This window comes from Cajanus cajan, chromosome 10 (assembly GCF_000230855.2).
Source record: "Cajanus cajan strain Asha chromosome 10, NIPB_CcT2T_4, whole genome shotgun sequence".
NCBI lineage: Eukaryota > Viridiplantae > Streptophyta > Magnoliopsida > Fabales > Fabaceae > Cajanus > Cajanus cajan.
In genome coordinates this window covers 28,318,604-28,341,052 of record NC_138526.1, presented here as the reverse complement: position 1 = coordinate 28,341,052, position 22,449 = coordinate 28,318,604, and the positions used below count along the sequence as shown (strand labels likewise).

At 31.6% G+C, this 22,449-nt stretch overlaps 1 protein-coding gene and 1 long non-coding RNA gene across 2 annotated transcripts; one reads left to right on the top strand and one right to left on the bottom strand.

Moving 5' to 3' along the window:
• The first annotated feature begins 1,621 nt into the window (after positions 1 to 1,621).
• Positions 1,622 to 8,555, top strand: LOC145952408 (autophagy protein 5-like). The gene is made up of 6 exons (XM_083064766.1): positions 1,622 to 1,652; positions 6,109 to 6,232; positions 6,302 to 6,368; positions 6,568 to 6,630; positions 8,320 to 8,379; positions 8,475 to 8,555. The coding sequence occupies exons 1-6, from the start codon at positions 1,622 to 1,624 to the stop codon at positions 8,553 to 8,555; spliced, it is 426 nt and encodes a 141-aa protein (XP_082920892.1).
• A 1,716-nt stretch (positions 8,556 to 10,271) lies between these two features.
• LOC114916422 (uncharacterized) lies at positions 10,272 to 17,599 on the bottom strand. Its single transcript, XR_014430101.1, has 2 exons — positions 17,332 to 17,599; positions 10,272 to 10,643 (listed from the first exon to the last, which is right to left on the bottom strand). It is a non-coding gene; the product is annotated as an uncharacterized LOC114916422 (long non-coding RNA).
• Between the last annotated feature and the right edge of the window lie 4,850 nt (positions 17,600 to 22,449).

The window sequence follows — 22,449 nt, the reverse complement described above, 5'->3', positions numbered from 1 at the left end:
GAACTTTATGCAATATTTCTCCCCCTTTTTGATGATGACAACATACTGTAGATGGAAAGAAACATAAAACAGTGTATATCGATCACTCCCCCTTAGTCTCCCCCTTAATAAATCATTGTTTGATGTTAATTTTTATATTGTAAAAATTTGACTTTAAATAGACAGTTGTAATGATCAGATTAAATTGTTCAATTCAAAATATCTAATATTTGATCAGGACCCTTCTTTCTTTTTCTCTCCCCCTTTGGCAACATCAAAAGGAATGAGACAATATATAAAAAAATTGAATAAGATAAACAAACACCATTCAGAAACAAAAGTACAATATGTCCTATGAGCAAAATAGTCAGAGTCAAGCGAGCAGAATTAATCTAAAACATACTAATCAAAGATCCAGAAATTGACTAAAAAATAGTCCAAAACATAAGATAAACTAAAATAGCAAATAACAGAATCAGAGTCAACTAGCTACTTGGAAGGGCGTCTAAGAGATTTTACTTCCTCCTCAAGACGAGTCATGCGAGTGTCAAGAGAATCAAAACGTTCACCAACATAGAACCGGAGATCTCTAATTTCATTGAGAACATCCGAGAGAAGTGCTGATGAAGGATCTTGAGGAGGTGGTGACGGAGTTCGATCGTCAGTGTCTACTGCTTAAAAATCCTGCTTCCTGACCCAGGTGTTGTCCAGTGTTTTCTTGTACCCAAAGGAAGCAATTGCATTTGCTCCAATCTCAAAGACCCTCTTAACTGGAACCCAGGTTTCATCTTCCAAAGGAACTTTAAAATGTTCCAAAAATAGTAGTTACAAAATGTGGGTATGGAAGAGAAGCATTAACCCGCAAGGCCTTCTTCATTCGACTCCTAATCAGATGAGCCCAGCTAAATTCTCGGCCAGTGATTAAAGCCCATATCAAAATTAAGTCCTCTTCTGAAGCCTGTGCAAGGTTAGTCGTACGTGGAAGCAATACCCGAACAATTATGTAATGCATGATTCTATAATCAAATTTCATTGAGCCAGCCAATAATCTTCCAGCCATGTCAACATTATCCACACAAATCATACTTCGGGCATTGGGATGGGAATATTCTGGTTTCCATGTATCCGGAATCGTTCCCTCAAACAGAGTACCTTGATCTTTTAATTTTGATAAATCCCGGAACAGAGACTGATTTATCACTATTGGAATCTTTTTAACCTCACTGTAAAGAACTCCATTCCTAATTTCCAAATTGCTGTAAAAGACCCTAACTAATTCTGGATAAACAGGGTTTTTCATAGCCATAAAATCTACTAACCCAGAATTCTTAAAAATCATATAACACTCAAAAGATTCATCCTCAAAAAAATTAATACTGATATATTTGGGATCAACAATATTTCTCTCAGAAAATAACTGGTAGTACTTATCTCGTTGTTCGTCTGTGGAGAACAGAGCGAGAGCACGTCCAGCGTACGGAATGGGATTCGTAGGAGTAGGGGCGTCGTGGGAGGGAGGCTGTTGGTGGCGCCTGGCGGTGGTTGAACGAGACAAAGAACCCTTATGACGTTTGGATGATTCTGCCATTTGAGTGTTTGTTTTGAAAAATGCAATCGATAGAGTTGAAGAGACTTGAAAACGATGAAGAATGGAACAAACGGGGCTCAATTTGGTTAAGATTTGAGGAAGATATGGGGATTTGAAGATCTAAGGGCGCGGAGGGTTTTGGGTTTTCTTTCGTGAGGAAGAAGACGAACTGCACTTTTTTAAGTGCAGATGAGTCGTGTAATCGATTACATGACTATGGTAATCGATTACACCTTTTTGAGATTCTTTGCATTTTTGGCACTGGTAATCGATTACATTACATGGTAATCGATTACACTATACCCAGATAAGTGAATTAGCACTGGTAATCGATTACACTACTCTGTAATCGATTACATATATCAGAACAAGCAAACATGCACTGGTTATCGATTACATGACCAATAGCTGATACTTTAAAACATTCTATAAAAGTCATTAAAATAACTATAAGAAGATAATGTCCACAAATATAAAATAAATAATAATTAACTAATTTAGTTATTTATTGAAAAATATCTTTCTAATTTTATATACCTGAACAAAAGCTGTTAAAACGGTCCAGCCCGGCCCGTTTGGCCCTGCCCACCTCAACCCACTTTTTAAGTGGGCCAACCCGGCCTAGCCCACCAAGTTTATTATCTAAAATTTTCTAGCCCAGCCCGGTCCACGACGGGTTGGTGGGCTAAACGGGCAACCCACCAACCCACCTTATTTATTTAAAAAAAATTATAATTTAAAATAAATTTTAATATAAAATAATATTTAATCTAAAGTAAAAATTTTTAAACTAAGTATCATGGGTACAACATTAAAATTAAATTAATAAGTGTGCAACTTTAAAAAATTAAAAAAATAAAAAATAAAAAATCTTTCATGAGAGTGATTATTCATCAATATTAAATTTTATTAGAGGTTTGGATAGATAAATTTATAGTAATGTCATATTATTTAACATTGATTTTATCTTTATCTATAAAAAAATGATATCTTATTAAAATAATGCATATATAATAATAAATAGTTAAGTGAGTTGTTAGTGGGTTTAATTAGGGGATGGGTTGGTAAGTGGGTCAGGTGGGCCACCCGGCCCACCACGGGTTCAACCCGGGTGGGCCGGGTCGAAAGTGGGCCGGGTCACATTTTTTGACCCATCATAAATTTTTTAATTTTTTTGGCCCGGCCCGGCCCGGCCCGTTTTCAAGGTGGGCCGGGTTGACCCACGAGCTGGAGCCCACTTTGACAGCTCTAACAAGCAGACACATACTGGTAATCGATTACATGACCATGGTAGGCCACTAGGCCAAAAGCTATAGCTGATAGTCAGGGCGCAACTCTTTTTACTTAAGAGCGTAGAAGCCCAAGTTTGAGAACGGTCCGTTTTGGGCTACTTAAAAATCAAAATATTACAAAAATTAATTTTCATAAATATTCATTATTAAAATAGTAATAATTATTAAAAACCTTTAAAATATTCTATAAAAGTCATTAAAATAACTATAAGAAGATAATGTCCTCAAATATAAAATAAATAATAATTAACTAATTTAGTTATTTATTGAAAAATATCTTTCTAATTTCATAATTTTTAATTTTAAAATTTAAATTTTTAGTTAAAAATTAAAAATTTCTTATTTTTTGTTAATAAAATAATATCCTTTAATTTCTTAATTTTTATTCTTAAAAGCAAACTTATAAAATAATCTAATTTAGATTTATGAAAGAAATAAGCACAACCTAAAAAATGGAAATATTTTATTTTGCATGAAAGTTATTAATATGACAGGTATTACTCGATCTTGTGTTTTCAAGTATCCTAATATTGTGAATTTTATATTTAAGTAGTAAATCTGTAAAATATAGGTAATGAGTATAAATATATGAGTATTATATTTAAAAATTCAATGAATCTATATATAAAAATTAGAAATAAGTAGATTGTTAATTATAAAGGTAAGTATATAAATAAAGATTAATTAAATATATATATTATTATTCATAATATAATTAATTATCAAGCGGTGTGTAATATTTAATATATAAAAGTTACACCCGGTATCAGTGTTAGTATAACCTGTTTGTCTATATATATATAGAGAGAGAGACAGAGAGACAGAGATAATGAATGGAAGAAAAATAATTAAATATATAGTTGTTTGATTATCTATATAGGGAAAATATATTACGTCATCTTGTAACTGATTTTTGTCTCCAAAATAATGGATAATATTATAACCCTCAATTCTTAAGAAATAAATAAATAAATTTTAATTATTAATTTTACTTTTTATTAAAAGATTTAAAGACATGAAGTGTATATAATGGTATGTGATAACCTAATTTAATATATGAATAGGGATCCTTTTACTCCAACAGTAAGTTTACATAGACTTACTTCATTCAATAACTTATGTTCAACATTAAATTTTAACGATCAAACTGTTCAATTTAAAATTGTTAATGCATAGATCAAATAATGCATAGATCAAATAATATTATTAGTATATTTTTATAATATTATTGATAAATTAATATCAATAATATTATTAGTATATTTATAGATAAATTGATAATTTGATAAATATAACTTAGTATATATTAATATACTTTTACAAAAATAAAAATATAGTAGATAAAATATGTATATTTATAATTAATATATTTATATTTTTGTAAAAGTATATTAATATATAATAAGTTATATTTATCAAATTATTAGTTTATCTATAAATATACTAATAATATTATTGATATTAATTTATCAATAATATTATAAAAATAATAATATATATATTTTATTTATTTATTAATAATAACTATATATCATTTGTGTGACACCCTCTCCCCCACATACCATAACACAAATAATAAAAATTGAATAACCTAATTTTTTTCATAATTGAAATATCAAACATGTTTAATTCAAATCAAAACTCATCTATTTGTGGAATTAAATAGATATTCATACATCTCATGCAACAAGAAATACAACAGAACAATCAAAAAGCAAAATATAAACTTGTATAGTTTGTTTGTTTCTCTCATGGTTCTCTTAAGAACCTACAGAGCACTCTAATCCATACAATAAACATCTGACTATTTTAGTAGTTTAGTTTAGAACGGCCCGTTCCACTATGGGAACGGACCATTCTGTATTTGCGTATTGATCATAAATTTATGTGTTAGAACGGCCTGTTCCGCTTTAGTTTTAATAGGCTATTTTAGTAGTTTAGAACGGCCCATTGCAGTTTGAGAACGGCCCGTTCTGGCTACTTAAAAATCAAAATATTACAAAAATTAATTTTCATAAATATTCATTATTAAAATACTAATAATTATTAAAAAATATTTAAAATATTCTATAAAACTCATTAAAATAACTATAAGAAGATAATGTCCACAAATATAAAATAAATAATAATTAACTAATTTAGTTGTTTATTGAAAAATGTCTTTCTAATTTCATAGCATCAAATAATTCAAATAGTAAGAATTTAAAATTCTTTAAATTTGTAATATTTTTCATCCAAACACACATGATAAGGATAATTTTCCTTATCTTCTTATCTTGTCCAAAATATATATATATATATATATATATATATATATATATATATAAGCAAAACTCAATAAAATTATTGATTAAAAGATAAAGTATACAAATATGTAATTAATATTGGATTTTATTTATTATAAAACATAATAAATAAAATCTAAAATCTAGAGCAATTTCTTCGATACAAATATGTAATTAATTTTAATATATAATAAATTTAATATCAAAATATTTATTATAATTTTAGTTATGATTTATATAATATTTTGATTTAATATTATATTTCTTTTGATTATAATATTTTAATATATTTTATTTAAAATATCAGTTAACATATTTTATTATATTTTCATTTTAATTTATTATAAAATAATTAGAATATTTAATTTAACATTATTAAAAAAATAATCATTATAAAATTTATTCTTTTTTAATTTAATTATTTACTATAATACTTTTTAGTTACCGTATTTACCAAAAAATTATTTTTAATTAAAATATATTTTAGAATTATAGTTAATTCATTATCATTCACTCACTTGATTAAAACGTGATAAAATATAATTAAAATTATTTATTATAATACTTTTTAATCACCGTATTGACTAAAAAATTATTTTTTTAAAAAATATATTTCAAAATTTTAGTTAATTCATAAAAAATAAATTATTGTAAAAACTAAAATTAAATAACTTAGTTAAAAAATGACTATAGTTAATAAAATTAATGTAGAATTTGTTTAAAAAAGTGTTTTAAAAAAAATCTGAAAATAAATAGGAAAATAATTTCCCTCCCGCGCCCCTGAAAAATATGAACCACTCTCCCTCCTCCTCTTAAGTTAGGTTTTCATCTCACTTCAATCCCATACTCTTTTTGTTAAGTCATCGTAGACGCACTCTCCCTCCTCCTCTTAAGTTAGGTTTTCATCTCATTTCAATCCCACACTCTTTCTTAAGTCATCGTAGACGCTTCTCTTCACTTTCAGCTGTTGGCTCCCAGGATAGGCTACTTGCCTCTGTTGATTTCGCTTTTGAAGCCTCACTTCAGCACCACGCTTCCCCCTGGAGTTACACCATTTGGTTTGAATACAAGGGCCTTCCTCTTAAGTGGTGCGTCTACGATGTTTTTTTCACTCTCGCATCGCGTTGCACTCACCAATTTGTTCATGATTCGTGCAGGTATATACCCATTGGTGTTCTTTTTGATCTTCTATGTCTGGAGCCAGAGAGGTCGTGGAATTTGACGGTAAAGATTTTTGTTTTGTTTTCGTTAGCTGCTTATCAAATGAATATAGGTCCATGTGCTATGAGCTATTTTTTGATTTTGGGAGGGGAAGGGGAGTAGGGCTTAAAATGAAATAGTAAGATTGCTTAAAGAAATTAGGAGGGATTTATTACAACATTTTTATGCTAGCTACAATCAATCTGTATCTTATGATTTGTAGGTACACTTTAGAGGATATCCAAGTAATTTGTTGCTTCCCTGTGAAGGTGAAGACAGCATGAAGGTGAGTCCTTTACATGGTTTATTGGTGTGGCATATACGATATTAAGGAAACTACAATGTCAAGGGCTAGGTTTATGGTTTTGGATGGATATCAGTAGTGGAACTTGGTTGTTTCAAGGTTTATTGAGCATGTATCAAGGTAATGATGGTTTGCTGGGAAGAAAGGAATGATGCTAATGGAGTAATGGACCAAAATATCTGTGATAATTGGCTGCTATAAAATGTGTTTTAATTATAAAGGTTAATGGATATATGGGTTTTGTGGAAGGACATAACTTAGATGTAGTTCCATAGGTACTTTTGGTGCTGTTGTCTAATAAGAATTGGACTTTTACCTTGGTAATTTGCATGATAAAGGTTTCCATTACATGTCAACGTGGATTATTGAGGTGAAATTTCAATTCTTATTAGAGAACAAAATCAATTGGACCTATGGAATTGCATACAAGTTTTTTCCTTTGTGGACTACCCAAGGAAGAACCTATTACTGCTTTTAAATAAGGAGTTCTCTATGGAATCTATGATGATTTATAGTCTCCAGATCTTGGAATAATTCTGAATTCTGAAACCAGAAAATAAAATATTGAAGAAAACAAAATATTGAATAAAATGAGTTTTGTTGAATTGAAGAGAGCTTGAGCTATTATAGAACTGAAAGAAAGAAACTAGAGCTTAACCTCCCCAGAGAAAACACTCTCTGCCCAGCAAAAGGCTTAACAAACTGTGATTTCCAATAACAGATCCCCTATTCTCCAATCATCTTATTAAATAATCCTTTTCCCACATGATCTCTCTTCCCTCTAGTTTCCACCTAAGATAATTAACTCTCCACTAGGCCCTTATTCCATCTACAATAAACCCTCCATATTGTAGGCCTTTTCTGACTCTGGCCCAGTATTGGGACCTCTACTTCCTTATCAGCCTTTGTACTGCAGGTTCTATAATAAGGAATGACATCTTTGAAAATCAGTAGTAGGTATACTACCTTCATAAGCTTCCCAAAATGTTTTGTTCCACTTTTCTATATACTTTTTGTACATCTCTCTCGAATAATGATATTACTTCGATGGTAATTAGTATGCCACTAGACCAAATGATTCTCCGAAAAACTTTCTTGCTTGTCTAAAATGATGACTCCCTGCCAAAGTCTGCATGTGTCTAACTACCTAATTCTTCGAAAATTTATAAACAAGCATATCCTAATCCCTATTAATACAAATTGTTATTGGATTCTTTGACATGTAAACAATTTTGAATGTAACTCTGCTTCTCATAAATTAGTATAGTACTCCCTCTAATCCTTTATTTAAGAAACAAATGACTAATTAATCAAGACCAATAAAAGTAGTTAAGGTATTACATGAATAATGTCATAAATTTAATTTTATTATAAAAAAATCCTTTGAATTGAATGGTTTAAATAGTGGTTACATTTAATGACACTACTAATTCAAGAGATAACTTTTTTCTACCAATGACTGTAAATGGTATTGTTAATAGATTAATAAACACATCTACTTGCATTGCATGAGAGGTAAAGAGACTTTGTTGGAATCAACACAGCGCCACTATGGCAGCTCCTGTAGTGGGCAGGGGCTGTTCTGCACCGATAGACTTTCTATAGTGCACTATTTAAAGCCTTGATCTTAAGTTAACCATTCTTAAATGAATTTTGATTTTACTGCTGCAGGCTGCATATGTAATAAATGGTAATTGCAAGAATGTCATGAACATGTCGCATCCTGATCAGGTGGAGCTTTGGGGCTCTGTTTTAAATGGTACAGTTGCTAATTAGTTGATATTAAATCTGATACTTTGTAATTATTTTATTCTGTTTCTTTCCAGGATAGGCTACTTGCCTTTGTTATTTCGCTTTTGAAGCCTCACTTCAGCACCGCACTTCCCCCTGGAGTTGACACCATTTGATTTGAATACAAGGGCCTTCCTCTTAAGTGGTGCGTAAATGTATCATAATGCTTTTCCATCATTCAATATATATATATATATGAGTTAGGATTTATTGATAATAGTCCACATTATGTATACTTTCTAATTAATTAAATAATTTTTGATACTCTCCCACTAATATATTATGTTTTTCTGAATTCAAGCTCCCAACAGAAGATCAACTAAAAACTGTTCTTGATAAAGTGAAAGAATTTTTCGGAGACGCAAAGGAATCTTTTGGGAAGATAACATTACTGGCACTACTGCAACAGAGGATTCAGACGAAGATACAAAAGAAAAAACCAAGTGAGTTTATTATTTTAATTTTAATTTATTTTAAAAATAGACAAACACTCAAACACATAGTGTCTCTTCTTTCCTGGCATAATTGAATGTAATTGCTACAATAAATTTTACAAAATATTTTTAATCTTTTTAATAATTAATTTAGATGTAACATCTTGCTAACTTACACTTATGCTTGAGTTGTACTAATTTGATGATCTTAAATTTTATAAAGTTTTACTTAGATACAAAGATGAATTTAAATTTTAAACTCGATGGCTTGTTAATTTTATAAAGTTTAAATTCAAATTTTGAAATTTTCATCTGCTGGTAATCGATTACAACAAATGGGTGATTGATTACCAGAGAACCTTTTAATAAGTAAATTTCGAACATATAATTTTCATTGTCTGGTAATCGATTACAATAAACGGGTAATCGATTACCAGAGAACTTTTTAATAAGTAATTCATTGTATGGTAATCGATTACAAGAAATGGGTAATCGATTACCAGAGAACCTTTTAATAAGTAATTCATTGTATGGTAATCGATTACAAGAAACGGGTAATCGATTACCATAGAACCTTTTAATAAGTAATTCATTGTATGGTAATCGATTACAAGAAATGGGTAATCGATTACCAGAAAACCTTTTAATAAGTAATTCATTGTCTGGTAATCGATTACAAGAAATGTGTAATCGATTACCATAGATCCTATAGGTAATCGATTACCAGACTCTTAAAACAATAGTTTCCTCATTAAAACTTAAGATACACAAAACTTATATTTTCAAAACCTTATTTATATATATATATATATATATATATATATATATACTATGCCTCTATGTAAACGACTAATGTATGTGTTATTATTGAGTGGAGTAACTCCACTAAGTGTTATTGTTGAAGTGAACCCCTAATTGTCTCTATCTCTTTTCTCTCTCTCTCTCTCTCTCTCTCTCTATATATATATATATATATATATATATATATATATATACACAAAATTCATTTAATGCTCATAGGAGTGTCACAAGAGAAAATAGATTAAAATTGTTATAATAATTAATTTTGTCTTATTATATGCATCAGAAATGAATATTCCTGAAAATAGAAGGTGGATGGATTATAGAGTGGATTGTCATAGAAGTATCACAGAAGAATTTATTGTCGGAATTAATGAATTTGTGAATTTTGCTTTGGAACACGATGAACATGATATTGGACAAGGGAGGTGAGCTACAAAGAACCACTTAATAACCAAGCCTTTTCAAGTGGAAATCACTAAACTCCTTTGTGGTACTTCCAATTCCCCAAAACTTTTCACAAAAATTTTGAATGCTTTTTCACAATTTGTTTGTTTTTGAGACTAAACTAAACGTGAGCAAGTAAATCTACACAAGTCTAGACGAATTTAAGCAACTAAGTAAACACAATTAAAGTTCAAACACTTGAAGGAAGCAAGGATAATCAACTAGTCGGTTTGCCCTAGGTGGAAGCTTGAAACATATGAAATTTTCAAGCCACTTCCAATAGTACTACACGTGAGAATGCTAACAAGGAGTTAGATATACCTGACCAGCTTCTTAATACTCCCTCCAAGCTTTACAAATTGATTTTAAAATACAAGAGAGATTGCAAAATTTAAACTAGCCTAGAAAGCAATAAATGGCGGTTTTGGTGACCAATTAGTGACGGTTTTGTGTTCAACTTTTCTAACACTTGTTTAAGTGTCTTAATCCGCCACTAATCCTTCAAATTTGATGCTCCTGGACCTGCAAAGAATCACAACAAAAGAGGTTAATGGTGGCTGCCTCGCAAGGTGAAAGGAATGGTCACTCAAGTGAAGGAAGTTTAGGAGAAGTTTTGGTCACTAATTTAGGTCAAATTTTAAGGTCTTAATGTCCAAACTTTTCCTACTCTTTGTTGAGCAATGCTTGATCCTTGAGCAAGGATCTGAGGCCACTTCCAGCACAGGGAAATTATTGAAAGAAAACTAGACAAGCAATAGAAGCACAATTTGAAAAGCTTATACCAAAAGTTAAGAGTAATATGTATATATGACAAGACTCAAAGAGGTTCAACAAGTAAAACTGGAAAATAAGACTCCAAATAAAGCTAGCACTCAGTTAGGAATGTTCCTAGATAGGTACTAGAGTAGATGAACAAAACAAAAAAAATTTGAAAGCAATTGGATAAGTATAGAACAAATAGTAGTCAAAACAATAACAAGGAATCAAATGAATTTTTATCAATGAACACCTCTCGGCTTTTTCACTTTAAAATGCTTTCTCTATTTTTTTTTAATTCTTTCTTTTTCTATATTCAAGTTAAGAGTCCATAGAGTATATTTGCCTTTTGTTTCAAATTTTTCTAAGATTCCAAGCTATAGAAAACCGTGATTACAAGTTAGACAAAAATTAGGTCAAAATTCAAGTAAATTTGAGAAACTAGTGCACTAGTCTTTAGGTTTTGATTTGGATTCCTTATGAACTCTTTTCTTTTGATCTTTTGAACACTTTAGGCTCTGTTTTAACTCTGTTTTTCCAGCCTTAATGTATATATTTTTTTTAAATTTGAATCCAAAGATAATGCACTAGAAGTACTTGAAATTTTGAATCATAAATGTTTTTATAAGATTTTTCAATGGAAAGTGATTTGAAAACTTTAAGAACACAATGGAAACCTAACTCTAAGGAAACTTGCTAGGACTAATAGCAAATCATGAACACAATAAGGTAAAATAAAAAGCACATATAGGTAGGCAACAATGAATACAAACCGAAAGCAATATGTAGACACAAAGTTCAAAATAAAACTAGGTTAAACATGCTATTCAAGGAATTTGCAACATATAAAGACTAAACACAAACTTCTAAGACAAAACATAGATTCAAAACCAAAATCTAAATGCAATGCATGAGGTCCAATCACGGACACATACAAGGAATGGAGAGACTCAAAATAAACTCAAAATAAGCACAAGCAAATAGTTCCTAAAACATTGATTGTGGAAGAAAATCAAGAACAATCAACAATGGATCTATGGAACAAATTTGATTCAAAACACTTAGATCCGAATAGAAACTCAAAGAAGACAAGAAGAACACAATGAACAACACAAATTCGGACACAAAAGATGAAGCACTTATCTCCTTGAAGAACCTTGCTCTTGATACCAAAAATGATAGAAGTGAGTGGGAAAAGTGATGATTGAACTCCTCCAAGCTCCTTCTAGGCACGGATCCATTTCAAAGGAGATACTACCGAATGAATGAACACCTTAGGAAGGTGAGAAGCTTGCGGAATGAAGGCCTAAGCCTTGAAGGAAGCATCCAAGCTCAAGAACATCAAAGGATTGCTCACTTCAAAGAGAAGGAAGAAGATGAACTTCCTAGGTTTTTGAGGTGAATTCTCAAGAAGACTTTGAAAAGGAAATTCGGCTCTTGGCTCTCAAATTTCATACAAGGTTCAAAGTGAATACAAAAGGTGAAAGAATAGCTTAAGTATGCACGGAATTGTGACTCATAGGTGCCTAAACTAAAGCCTCACAAAATGGCGCCTAAAGTTTGAATTCAAATTTGAATTTTGAATTCAAACTTTGGGGCACATGTGTAAGTCCGAAAATTTAGGTACCAAGGTGCATTTAGGTGTGATTTGAGAGTCATTTAGGGTTAATTTGAGTGGCACATGTTCAGCCACCCATGGTGCTAAACATGTGACTCAAATGTAACTTAAATGACTTCCAAATTAAACCTAATTTAACCTAATTAGCATACTTTAGTATTCCTTGTATTTTCCTATTCTAATGACCTAATTACATTGGTCAAACAATTACAATGGAAAGGAAAAATTACAAGAATGAAAATGAGCCCAATATTGGGTACCAAAAGCCCAAAGGCCCATGAAGCCCAAAACTAGGCCCAACAAGCCTAACACCTAAAATGCTACTCTATGTGGTCCAAAATACAAGACCAAAATATATGATACCTATACTAACATGATGTATACAAAACATATGAAAATAGCTATAACAAAATATGGCCCATGAAAAGTTCAACTTGGGCCTTCCCAGGCCCATCAGGCCCATTGGGCCCTGACTGGCCCAAACCTTCATGTCTAGCCAACTCCTCTTGACTCCTTCAATATGTCACCTCTTGCCTTCCTAGGCATGATTCCATCAGTACGAGGATCAAGATGAGATAGTGATAATTCATTCCAACTAATATCTTTTTCCAACTGTTTTTGTTCTCCCCCTAATGTTGGGAAAATCAACTCATTAAAATGGCAATCGGCAAATCTAGCCGTAAATAAATCGCCTGTTAATGGTTCAAGATATTTTATTATAGATGGGGATTCATACCCAACATATATTCCCAACCTTCTTTGAGGACCCATTTTGGTTCTTTGAGGAGGGGCAATTGGAACATATACAGCACACCCAAAGATTCTCAAATGAGAAATATTGGGTTGCTCACCAAAGACCAACTGTAAAGGAGAGAATTTGTGATAACTTGTTGGCCTGATGCGAATTAATATTGCGGTATGTAAGATTGCATGCCCCCAAGTTGACATTGGAAGTTTTGATCTCATGAGTAATGGTCTTGCAATTAGTTTTAAACATTTGATAAATGATTCTACAAGTCCATTTTGTGTATGAACATGTGCTACCGGATGTTCAATATCAATTTCAATGGATATACAATACTCATTAAAAGCATGAGATGTGAATTCACTAGCATTATCCAAACGAATTTTCTTAATTGGATAATCAGGAAAATGAGCTCTTAATCTAATTAGTTGAGCTAATAATCTCGCAAACGCCTGGTTGCGAGTTGATAATAAACAAACATGTGACCATCTTGTTGATGCATCAATTAAAATCATAAAATATCTAAATGGTCCACATGGGGGGTGTATTGGTCCACAAATATCACCTTTTATTCGTTCTAAAAATAAGATAGATTCATGCCCAATTTTTGCTGGTGATGGTCTAATTATTAACTTTCATTGGGAACAAGCGGTACATGAAAAAATATTTGATTGAAGAATCTCCCGGCTCTTCAATAAATGTCCGCATGAATTTTCAATTATTTTTCGCATCATGATAGTCCCAGGATGACCCAATCGATCATGCCAAACCTCAAATTTATTTTGATTTGTAAACTTCTGGTTTACAATAATATTTGTTTCAACTGTATTAACATACGTGCAATACAGTCCATAAGAGAAATCAGGTAATTTTTCCAATACTTCCTTTTTATTCAAGTGGATTTTCGTGATATAAAGATATTCTACATTCCCTTCATTGTTTGTTTCAATATGAAACCCATTTAAACGAATATCTTTGAAACTTAATAAGTTTCTATAAGACTTAGGAGAATATAATGCATTTTTAATATGCAACTTCGTTCCTCCCGGTAACAATATATTAGCTCTTCCGGAGCCTTCAATTATATTTGTAGTACCAAATATGGTACTAACTTTGATTTCTTGCATCACTAAATTTGAAAAGAATTTATTATTCTTGAGCATTGTGTGAGTCGTTGCACTATCAGCGAGACACATATCTTCAATATTGATGCTATGGTCAATATCCATTCTTCATAAAATTAAAAAATAATTGTAAATAAACAATATGATAAAAGACAACAAGACAATACTTTCTGAAAAAATCATCTGGCTTCTTTTAGATTTACAATTTTTTGGCTTATTAAAAAAAATCAATTTAGTGACCCAAAAAACATGTAGGGAATGGAAATGAATGCTGCTAGCAAACATTTCATGGCTTTTGGAGGAGGTTTGAGATTTTGTATTGGGGCAGACTTCGCGAAGGTTCAGATGGCTGTTTTTTTTCATAACTTGGTATCAAAGTACAGGTAAGATTATGAAATAGACAAATGGCAATGCCATACATGAATTATATATATATATATATATATATATATATATATATATATATATATATATATATATATATATATATGTATGTGTTAATTTAAGTTGAAACATCTTGAAACGTAAAATTATTTCAGTTGGCAAACAATCAAAGGAGGAAATATTGTTCGAACTGCTGGTTTACAATTTCCGGATGGCTTCTGCGTCCAGATTATGCAGAAAGATCAAAGGAAAGCATGAACCAGAATCTACATTTACAAAATAATAAGTAGTATTGTTAAGAATAAATTATTTGTTTGGATACAAATTTAAAAATATTTTTTTAGAATTTTTTTATTAGAAAATATATTTTATTTTTAATAAAGAAATTCTTGAAAATGCTTCTAACTTGTTTCCAAACATGTTCGAGATGTACTCCCCTTCCCCTTGCTCTTTAATTATAAATCAATAATGTCTTTGTGTGTGAAGGAGTTTGTTGTAGTAATAGAATGAGTTATTCGCAGTATTTTGTGTTTAGAATAGCATCCTGTCCTACCAGGAATTAATGTACTAGTTTTAAGAATATTTTTCGTATTTTTTTACCACTGGCCTTTATTTTAGTGTAGGGGTTGTTTTTAGTTAGAATGTAAATGTGTTGAAGGGCTATATATACAAAAGTCATTATTGCTTGTTGCTAATAAGATTATTCAGTTAAAATTGCTTACATACCCTTGCTTTAGTTCCTAAATTTTTGCATTAGAGCCCTTAGTGGGTCGAAGAAGAAAGTTCGCAGCTTTCAAAGTGATTTAAAAACATGGGAGCAAGAGATGGATAGAGTTATGATGAGTCAAGGGAATTTTGTGCAACCAACAATTCTTCGATTAGATATTCTCAGGTTATGTTATGATTTTGTATTCGTTTGAGATGATGTATGTTGTGTATCGGAGTTATTATACATATTCACATGTCTTTCATGTTAGTAAGATATTGTCCGCTTTGTGTCTAGTCTTCACGGTTTTGCTTTTAAATACCACTCAAAAGACATCTCAACCAATGGAGATAATCATCTGTATATAATGCTCATTAGGTAATTCATATAAGCACAAATTCTCCTTCTCTAAAAGAATAAAATATCTTATATGTTAAACTCATACAAAATAAAATAACTACAAAAGAAAGAAAATTAATATGTATTTCTTTCTCCTTAACCCACATTGTTGTCTGAAGCTCTGTATTTGGGACATAAATCAAACAGATTACAAGCTATCTTACTAATGTGAACTATGTCTATATGATAAAAAAATCACATCAACTTTCTAAACCAAATTGTTTTGCTCTTTCTTTCACGTCAATACCTACCCTGCCCCAATTTAGATATCTAATCCAAATTGTGTGATCATTGTTTAATACTCTCTAAACCAAACAGTGGCATGTATTCAGATAAAGCACCTTGCTGGCATGGGCATTTTACACTACCATCCTCTAGCTAGCTACTGTCAATCACCAAGTCAGCCACCAAGGATTGTTAGATCAATGTACTATTAACCTCTACGTTTTGTCTATTCAATTCTTGCTTTCTCTAGCTATGTATATTAAAAAAAAATACAACAAACAAGAAAAAGTGTTTGAAATTCATTACCTGCTATACTAAAGTTATTCTTTGATAAAAAGTGCAAAGATGTAATGCTGCAATTTATTTAATTGACTACACTCTCATGTACATTATGCCTGGAACTATACTGACACATCCAAATTCCTCTCAAAAGGAAATTAAGGATAGAAAAAGGGTTATTGGCTAAGCCTTCAAGGACACAAAATTTTCATAAGCCACCGATAAGGACAAAAATAAAGGAGGGAGGGGGCAAGGGGGAAATTCTCCTTCTTTCTTGTAAGAAATTTAAATAAATTAGAGAATTAAATTTTTTTTATCATTCCCAGGTGTGTGATACATAGCGTTAGGAAGTAACAATCCATAAGGACAAAGGCTCAAGGCTCAGTTTTCAAACTATTTTCAAGACATTAATATTAGATTTAGTTAACTTGTAAAAAAGGTGGAAGCTAAAACATTTGATTCTCCTGTCCTCTACCAAGCCATATCCAAAATAAACAAAAAAGGAACCTTTATCAGCCTATTTTATATGAAAATCAGAATACGAGGTAAAAGTTTCACCTACGAGATAACTACCTAGGTACAAACGGTACAATCCAGTAACTATTTATTTAAAAATTCCATTGGTAGCAATGTTAATAGTGACAAGAAAAGGATGCAAGTCAAATGCGGCGGTTAAGTAAGCATAATTAGATCAAATATGAAAATTATTAGAATCTCCACAAAGACCACTTGTTCTATTTCATTTTATAGCAAACAAAAACCCTAAAAAAATACAAATTACTCCATACCCTCAAACCAACATTCACGAAATTCTCAACAGAAAGACACAAATCAAGGGAAAAGAGAAAGAGATACCAGAAAGGAGTTGCAGATGCAGAGAGGTAAGGGCCAAGAGAAACGAGTATCGCATAGAAAAGGGGGTTAACCCTAGAAAGTGCGAGAAAGATGGTCAGCGGAGAATGGGAAGTTTATACCTGAGGGTCAAGATTGCCGACATAAGCAGTGGCATCTTACTTCCTCTCGGCGACGTGATGACAAAGCAAATTGGCTCCAACAACAGGCACAATTCTTCAGAGAGTGATGAGAAGCTTTCGTTTGGAGAGGGCTTTCTACGGAGATGGCGCAAGGGCTTGCTTTGGAGATGGCACGCGTGGGTGAGGGAAAGTTATTCACTACTACATCGGTCATAAAGGGAACCAATGTAGATATGTTTACTTTATTTCTCTTTATTTACAAAATTGTTACCGCGTTTTCAATTCTACATCGGTTCTCCAATAAATCAATGTAAAATATTCAATATTTACATCGTTTGCTCTTAAAATCGATGTAAATTTGTTTTATATTTTTCAAATAATTACAAAAATACTATCATATTTTGTTTCTACATCGTTTTTACTAAAATCGACGTAAAATTGGTGACGTTGAAGAGTCCTTTTCTAGTAGTGCTTGTTTGAATGATGTGGGACTTTGCTTGCATTCCAACAATCATCCCCTTAAACAAAGGACCATGGTTCTACCCACCATTAGGAAGACTTTCGATACAAGGGATCCTATACCCAGATTCACCTGCCAACTCCATCATACTCGTCAAGCCGGTCACCTGGTCGACCATCGGCTTTGATACCACTTTTTTTTCACTAAGGGTTACTACACTCATAGACATCACATTGGTAAGATATTGTCTACTTTAGGCCTAGCCCTCACGGTTTTGCTTTTGGATACCACCCAAAAGGCCTCTCAACCAATGGAGACAATCATGTATATATAAACTCATGTCCATCTTCTTGTTTGAATGATGTGAGACTTTCCTTGCATCCCAACACTGTATTTATCAATAGGAGAGTTAGTATATCTTGTTGTATTATCAATTATATTTTGCAAACACAACTCTATAATAATAAGATATTATTCACTTTGCGTCTAAACTTTTAAGATTTTAATTTTGATTATCATCCATAAGACTTATAACTAATGAAGTATGTGTGTATTTTATAAACTTATATTTTTCTATTGGTTCTAATGATGTAGCACTTGGTTTGTATTCTCACATATATGATGGTCATTGAAATTGAAAAATTCAATTACACAGTCTCCTCAATTGAAGAGTGATTTACACTACTACAGGGGGCACAATTTAGATTCACTAGTGGCAAACAGGGGATCGATGTTGGTGTTACACTTTTGACAAGTATATCAATTGTCGTATGTAATAAATTGGACAAAAGTTTAAGTTATCAAATTCGCAAGAACTTAAGTTATAAGTTTTTAACTAAACCTTGGTATTAAAGAGATGAATTAATAAAAATTTAGCTTTGTTCAACACGAAATGTAAAATTTATAAAAATAAAATTAAAAAGCATGTAATAGAGTATAATGAAGAGTTTGAATTTATAATATCAGAATAGTCAGTGATTAATTCACTAACTTTCCTCATGCAAATTCTCTTAAATTTTCATTCAATATTGAAATTATATATTTAACTCAACAACCCACAATTATATTTAAACATTAACTTCTTAGGTGAGAAATTTTAGATTGTTTACATCCCAATTCCTTAGTAATTTTTGTTAAACAACATGCATTAAGGTCAAGGATCAAAGGTTAACTGTTAAGATTTATCTTATTCATAACAATAAATGTTATCAACATTTTATCTATATTTTAATCTTAAAAGGGTTTCTCAACCTCAATTAAAAATTATATATAAAGTCATGCATATATGTTGATCAAGCCACAAGTATTAAACACAAGGTAAAAATGATTAACTGAATAAAGACATTTATCAAATGAAAACACATAGAAATTACATAGGTATAGTAGCTACTTCAATCTCCAACTATAAACTTAGTCACTCATAACTAAGGATTACATAATAGAATAGGGACCTTTGAGCGATCCTTACTTATAAGATTCATCATAAGATCTTTGTCTAATCTCTCTATTTAAAATTATTCTCATAAAAAGTATGATATAGAGACCTCCTAAGAACTCTATTTTATAATATTTTGTAATCGGCTTTTATTCATGTACGCTCACTCAAAGTGCCCATGTAACTCACTTTGAGTGAGCTTGTTCGACCTTCTAGAGTTGTTTTTTGCCTTGACTAGCTCAAAGCCCTTTGTGGCCACTCTAAGAAAATTTTGCTCCTTTAGAGTGAATAATTTGCGCATTTAAAGCAAGCTAATAGCATCTTCAGGGAAAGATCTCTAACTTGGCTTGCTTCAAGCTAAGGCTTGGTCGCTTCGAGTGAATTTCACTCACTTAGAGTAAGCATTCCACCCGCTTAAGCAAGTTAGCTTGATCTCCAAGGTGTAGTCTCTGATTGGCTCGCTCAGAAAAAGTTGTTGGGCGCTTTAAGTGAATTTGTTCCACTTAGAGTGCATCTAATTGGTCTTAGAGTGATGGTTTCAAACTAATAGCTTCCAAATTATATTATCCATGTGTTCCAACTCAACAAAGAAAAAGTATTAAAAATATCTAATATTAAACAATTATATCCTAAAATAAAATTAACTTTTGACCAAATGTTTTGTGGTTGAAAACAAAAATTTGAATCATAAGATATATTAATGATTTCATAATTTGAATAATAGTTGTATACATGTTTGGGGATTATCAAAGTACACCAAACTTAAAATCTTGCATGTCCTCTAGAAAATCATATATCAAATATTATGTTTCTTAAGATGCATCAAGTACACTTAATATGGACAAATTTTATTATTTAAAAGTTCTTTTCCTAACTATTCAATCAATCACATTATCTGTTATAGTAGCAACATCAGATCCACACAATAAATGCATGAAAAATTTTCAAAGAGACTAAGACTCAGGACACTCACAATTATGTACTTCAATATTATCTTCACCATTGTTATTTTCAAATATAATCACGTGGTTAGTGTTTCACTCAATTCACAAATTCGACACCACCCAATTTAGTTGTGTTTTTCATCTTTCCTTTTTCAGAATAATTGTGTGAGAATCATAAGTGTAATTACTAAGGACTATCTTTGGCTTGTAATGTGGCTAGGCTACAAAGGAATTCATTGTTTTTATGGAAATCAATAACACCTAAGGCTTTGGAGAACACTTAAATGTATTATTTTAAATTTTACAGTTCCCTCTAGAACTCCCAAAGCACTTTTAGATTTGTACATTTCTTCTATTATAAAATATTTTCTTTTATTTGTCAAATGATTTTTGTTTTAGCAAAAGGGTACTTGATACCTTGTATTAGTGCATGGATCATCTTCAAACTTTTTGATATTTTTATGAGTGTAACATGCTCACACTTAACTTAGAACCTTTCTTATTATTATTACCAAATTTTTCTCCTTATTCCTAAAGTTGTAGGGTAACAGTTTGTTTTTCTGATAATTGAATTTTAATGAAACAAAAAAGTTGGTGTTTGGCTCAAAGGGGTAACATGTGTCAAACAAAAACTTTTAGATCAGTTTTTTGGCTAGTGGGTAAAAATAAAATTACAACTGTCTTAATCATGCCCCAACATAGAGATAATGTCACACAATTGCAAGATTGAAGCAAAACCAATTGAGTAAAAGAAAATGCAGACACTCAATCATGATATTTATGGGTCTCTCAACTCACTAGCTAGGATCTTTGAAAAAAACATAATAATTCATGTCAAATTTTCCAATCTCAGGAAAATAAACATAAACATTCAAAGTGATTTCACCTCCACCACTACCATAAAAGATTTTTCTTTTACCAAATAGAGTTGATAGTTACTTATTAATAAAATAAAAAAAACTTATTCGTAGAGATGAAGATCAACCAGATTTTGCTCTAGCTTCGTCTTCTGCTTATCCAGGTAAGGGGGGAGTGAGAAACCTCTCTCGGGAGTGTGGGAATAATTGTTGGGTAGCAGGATTGGCCCCCAATCCTTTGTCTGATGCATGCTTTTAGGAACAGGCAAAATATGAATGTTTTCTATTTTATTTTCTGATTGCTATGTTGTATTCCTTGTTGGATGTGATGTGTAAATATGTGATTAATTTTGAGAATAAATATATTTTGATATGAATTAGAGTGCTCTATGGGTTCCTACGGAAACCCTATGAGAAACAGGCAAATTTTAGATGTTTTTTGTTTTGACTTCTGAGTATTCTATTGTGTTCCTTGCTAAATGTTGAGCATGAATGTATATTTAATTTTGAGTTTGAAGATGTTTTGATATGAATTAGAATGTTCTGTGGGTTCCTGTGCGAAACCCTATGAGGAACAATTATGAATATGATTATGAGGCAATGTGAAAAGTGAATATGACATGATGATGATAAGAATCTCCAAATGATAATCTTATGAGTACGACTATGTGAAATATGAACAAATGACATGAGACATGATGTGAATGACATGTTATTATGAGCACTATGACTATGAGAATGTGAAACGTGATGAAATGAGATAAGACATGAAATGTCATGACAAGTAAAGTAATGAGTCCATAAGTTTGTGAATGTGTGACATGCATCATATGCATCTATGTGAAGGGTATGATGTGGAGTACACCGTTAGGGAAGGCCCTCCTTGTGTAACAGCTTCGGGGAGTCCTAGGGGATAGTGCGGTTTGGATGTCTCGATTTCGCCCATTTGTGAGCACGAGACGTAACTTGCGCAACTTCGCTATCCCAACCAGACCCTAGCAATACATCATTCTAGTTGAGAGTGTATGGGTAGCTCCCTACATGTACTCCTAGACTACCCTAGGTGTGTTGTTTAGGCAGCACACTAGTGATATATGATTATGAGACACATGACTAGCACCATATGTATGCATCTATGAGTCAAGTCCATGATATCATTTCATGATGAATGATTGTGTATGTATTACTATTATATGTGAAATTTGAATTTGCACCTGATTAATGAGTAGCTATGACTGTGCTTGTATGATTTGTGTGTGTGTTGCCTAACTGTTATTTCTACACCTAGAACCGAGTGAGATGTTTCTCACTCCCTTGTTATTCTTGTATATGTTTAAATTGTGTTGCAGGTGATTGTCATCATGAGGATGTTGGTGATGAGGCTTAGGCTTCAGTTGGGCATGCTCTGATAGGATATGTGAC